Source organism: Mus pahari, chromosome 7 (genome assembly GCF_900095145.1).
Source record: "Mus pahari chromosome 7, PAHARI_EIJ_v1.1, whole genome shotgun sequence".
NCBI lineage: Eukaryota > Metazoa > Chordata > Mammalia > Rodentia > Muridae > Mus > Mus pahari.
The window spans coordinates 8,023,767-8,028,793 of NC_034596.1; the positions used below are offsets into that span (position 1 = coordinate 8,023,767).

Genomic DNA, 5,027 nt, shown 5'->3' on the forward strand with positions numbered 1-5,027 from the left:
TTCTTTTCTTTTCTTTTCTTTTCTTTTCTTTTCTTTTCTTTTCTTTTCTTTTCTTTTCTTTTCTTTTCTTTTCTTTTCTTTTCTTTTCTTTTCTTTTTGTAGCCCCAGCTGTCATGAAACTCCCTCTACATACCAGGTTGGCCTTGAATTCAGAGATCCACCTGCCTCTGCCTCCCAAGTGCTGAGATTACAAGCGTGTAGTACTGGTCCTGGAAGATCTTTATAGTAGACTGCAAGCTTGTCTTTGCATGAGATCTAATACAGAAGACTGCATTCTTATTTGTTTGTAAGACTTAAGTGGAATTAAGCCAGAGAGGCAAAATTGTTTTTTTCTTTTTCTTTTTCTTTTTTTTTAATGGCTGGTTTTTTTAATTGCTTTTTTCATTTTAGTACTACATTATCGTAAAAGTTAACAGAAATTTCTTTTTTTTTTTAATAAGGTGTTTTTGTCTTTGATAATCCTCACCCCCCACTACTCACCTTAATTCCTCTCACCTCTACCCCAACTTCCCTTCCCTCTCTTTTTTTTTTTTTTTAAGTTACCAACTCCCATTTTGTGCTGCCCCCGTTATTCATAGCTATGTGGCCATCCAGGAGAGTGTTTGACCTACCAGGGCCATACCCTTAAGAAAGCTAACCCTCCCTCCCTCCCTTCCTCAGACACCCTTACCTGTTCATAGCTCCTCTGAGGTAGGACACCCCCTCCCACCTAGCTCCATGGAGTGTTTACTGACTTGATCTCGTGCAGGTCTTGTGCAGGGAACCATAGCCATGAATTTATGGGCACAGGGCCCTGCAATGCCCGGAAGACACTGTTTCTCGGTTTTTGCCCCAGCCCCAGGCTCTTCTCATTTCCCTGAGCCTTGGGGGTGGAAGAAAGGTGTTGATTGGCATCCCGTTTGTGGCTGAGCACTCCTGATATTTGCTAATAGAAAATTCCACATAGATGGTAGAGGGATGTTACCATCTCTCATTTCCACCACCACTCCTGATAAAAAGGCTAGCAAACACGGGAGACTTCTTTTCTACTTTAGCCTCTAGTGGGCTTCTTTAGGAAGTTTCAGGAACAGTTAGCAGTAGGTATGTGGATGGTACATGAGCTGCTGCTTCTTTCTCATCTGAGCATGTCAGCCCAGGAACCCATGTCCACCACAGGACAAGGTAACCTCTGTCCTAGACTTGCAGCCTGGCTGCGAGCTCAGCAAGCCCGTGCTGCAGTCGCAGCAGCACCGCATCCCTCGCACCTAAGCCCGTGCTGCAGTCGCAGCAGCACCGCGTCCCTCGCACCTAAGCCCGTGCTGCAGTCGCAGCAGCACCGCATCCCTCGCACCTAAGCCCGTGCTGCAGTCGCAGCAGCACCGCATCCCTCGCACCTTTCTCTGGTAGAGTTCAAAATGTGAAGTCTACCACTTCCACGTTTCCCCTTACACATATCTTTGGAAGTTTCATTTTATTTTTTGAAATATTGGGTTGCTGAATAATTCTGAATAGTACTGACTGCTCTCAAGGGGCCCAATGAGTAAAGGAGCCTGCCACACAGGCCTGATGACCTCAGCTCAGTCCCTGGAATGTTTGTGAAGCCGAAGGAGGCAGAGAGCCACTCGGGAGAGCCATTCCCTGACTTCTCCATGCATGTGGTAGCACTTTGCACACATACAATTAATAAAAATTCAAAGAAAAAATATTATGTTTAAAAAATCAGTCCTTTAACAATGAAAATCAGTGGTGTCAGCCTCTCTCTGTCTCTCACTGTCTCTCTTTAAAGCTTTCTTCTAATACTTATGGATGTTTGCATACACATCTATCTGTGACCAGATGCGTACAGTGCCCACAGAGGCCAGGAGAGGGCATTAACTTCCCTGGAACTGGAGTTACACATGTTTGTGAACCACAGTGTGGATGCTAGATATCGTACCTGAGCCCTTTGGAAGAGCAGCAAGTGCTCTTAACTGTTGAACCATCTTTGTAGCCCTTGCCTGTGTCTTTAAGATTGCAAGCAACATGTCTACCTTCATGGAAAGTGATATCTTAGAATATATCTTAATGAAATCTAACATTCCAAGATCGTCCAAGGATAAGACGTCCTAACAGCTTTGAAACCTGAGGGGATGAATAATGAAAGTTTTGCTGAAGTCCCGGGGTGTGTTTCTTTCCGTCTGGGGTAGCAGTTCAGCTGATGCCCCAATGCCTGCTACAGTATCCTGTTCGTGAGCCTTTAACACTGAGTTAGTGGCCCTCAGAGGTGTCCTTTGTCCATCTGTCTCAGAGGTGACAAAACAATTTCTAAGTTACAACGGTTCTTCCCTACTATTATGAAGTCTAAACTGCAGGATCATGTGGGTATGATGTTACATGCTTTGATCCCAGCACTCAGGAGGCAGAGGCCAGCCTGCCCTACACAGTGAGTTCCAGGCCAGCCAACGTTACAGAGTGAAACCCTGACTCAAAAAACTGGAATAATCAAATAATGACAACCCCTCCCCAATAAACTATAAGGACCTCCAATGTGCTACAGTAGTTATGGTCCTTCTCTGGGTTGTCAAGGATTAATATGCCAAGAAAACCAGTGATGGGTCAGGGGTGGGACTCCTCAGCCACAGGCAATTGCTATGCCAACCTGCAACTGAGTTCAATTCCTGGAGGCCATGGAATGGTGAAAAGACAGAACTGACGTTACAGAGTGTTAACTGAACTCTATATACTCGCTGTGGCATCTGTGCTCACACACACACAATAATTTTTTTAAAAAAATAAGTTACTGCCATTACCAATATTTTCTGAGGGCTATGCTTTGTGCTGTGGGTGTAGCAAAAGAGAGAGGTGGGGTATGTAGTTCCTCGGTTTGACTTTGGGGAAAAGGGAAGAGAAGGAAGATGGTAATGCCTCTGGCTCGGAGCAGTGAAGATAATTTGTCATAGGCAATGGGAGGGAGGACGCTTTGACCTGGTGGTGGCTCCCAGATGCCGGGTGCCATTACACCTATGCTAACTACCGCTTTCTTTACGGGTGGAAAATGACTTCAGATCTCATTGTTTGAAGACTACCTACATTTAGAGTAAATTAGTGTCTGCAACATTTCTGTAGCACACTGGTACCTGGGCAGGCACTCCTTGCTAAGCATGCATTTCTTCCCCCCAGAGTGTGCTCTGAAAATAGTCAGCAATCATTTTCGTATCCAGCAGAACATGTCGGCAGAGAGCAAGGGCATTCAAGACTCGAATAACATTCCATGTACTTTAAAATCCACGCTGTGTTGTAGCCCCGCGAAAGTCGCCGATGGTCTTACACAGAACTTGATTGCTGTTTCCACACACACCGTTTCTTCAGCTTGGCATTTCAGCCCCCACACAGCGTGCTGTAGCTATGGAGTTTGATGGGGCCCCGAAGAGCATGGAAGTGGAAGCGAGGAGGCTTAACAATGTGATTTTAATGTGAACTTTTTGTTTAAAGCAAATGTAGCCCCGAGGATTTGGCCACCGCATATAACAACAGGGGGCAAACCAAGTACTTCAGCGTTGATTTTTATGAAGCCATGGACGACTACACATCTGCGATAGAAATCCTGCCCAGCTTTGAAGTTCCCTATTACAACAGAGGCTTGATACGCTACAGGCTGGGTAAGGTGGTTTGGTTTTTCACTTTTTTATTTTTTGCTCTTCTTGTGGACTGTATTCTGTCGCTTCAGAGTGATCTGCTGTCGTGAGGGAATCAAGTTTGACAATTATGTGAAATTCAGGTTTAGAGCTAAGGAACAAGGAACCGTTCATGAATGTTTTTAGGCATTTGCTAGGCCCTACAGACCACAGCAGAGCACTGTAGTGAGAATGGGACCGGTCGCAGGAGCAAGGATGACCTCGCGTCTGCGCAGTCCCAGCCTCCAAATGAGGGTCATACTGATTGGCGCCAGTGACACTTTCCAGTTGAAAAGTCAGGAGACAGTCGGAAGTGAAGTTTTTAGAAGCCTGGATACTGTTTCTCATTTAAAATAAGAAAGAAAAACCCACTTCTCAATTTTACTGCAGCTATGTAAAAGAAGTGATAGAATTTTGTTGAATTTTTATGATGATTTATATGCTGCCTGCCTATAAAACCTGATTTAAAAAAACCATCACTAATTTTATGTGTTTTATTTTTTATATTGTCAGAGATTGAACGCAGGGCCTCATGTGTGTTAGATGGGAGCTAATGCTTCTGCACCCGTCTTGTCACCGTCCCCGATTTAGACCCACTTATTCCATAAGGGCACAGGTTACTGTGATAGACGACTTGGATCACTGACAGAGTCAGCTTCCTTTTGGGGAGCTCATAAATGAAGCTGTGTATACTGAGACTTCACGGTGCAGTTACAGGAATCCTCAACTTCTCCCTTTTTTCTATCTCTGGGACTCCCTGCCACAGGGTATTTTGACGAAGCTTTGGAAGATTTCAAGAAGGCACTAGACCTCAATCCTGGATTTCAAGATGCTGTTTTGAGCTTAAAACAGACCATTTTAGACAAAGAAGAAAAGCAAAGACGAAATGCCGAGAAAAGTTACTGAAACCTTTTAGCTTATTGAGATTTTTAACTCAAGATCCTTAAATCTGCATTTGATTGGCTCTAAAATAGGCACAGAACTATTTTGATTATATGTAAGAGACTGAATTTTAGAAGTGAAAGTAAAATAATGTGCTTATTAATTTTAAGAAAGATCATATTTGATAGGTCTCTTAATAGAGTAAATAAATGATACCAGTGTATAAATGTATGCTATTACAGCAAAATATTTAAATCAATATGTATTATTTTAAATAAAGGTTTTATTTTTACCACATATTTCTATTTCCAACCTTATATTTTTTTCCCATCTATAGGAAAGTTGTTGGTCAATACAGTCAAGTCATAAACTCTTCAACTACTTAAATTATCACATTTGCTTTTTCTGAATACTTAAAACCAAAACTTTCCACTCTAAAGTCTGAGGCAGGAGGATTGCTGTGAGTGCTCTAAGCCTATACTATAGAGACCCTTAAACAAAATCCAACAAAAA

General features: G+C 43.0%; 1 protein-coding gene across 1 annotated transcript in view; it reads left to right on the plus strand.

Moving 5' to 3' along the window:
• Window positions 1-4,811, plus strand: part of Ttc32 (tetratricopeptide repeat domain 32) — a 9,829-nt gene extending 5,018 nt beyond the window's left edge. The window contains exons 2-3 of the mRNA XM_021202585.2: window positions 3,451-3,617; window positions 4,399-4,811. Coding sequence (XP_021058244.1) covers window positions 3,451-3,617; window positions 4,399-4,538 — 307 coding nt within the window. The 3' untranslated portion in view covers window positions 4,539-4,811. The remainder of the gene's footprint in view (window positions 1-3,450; window positions 3,618-4,398) is intronic.
• Window positions 4,812-5,027: the final 216 nt, after the last annotated feature.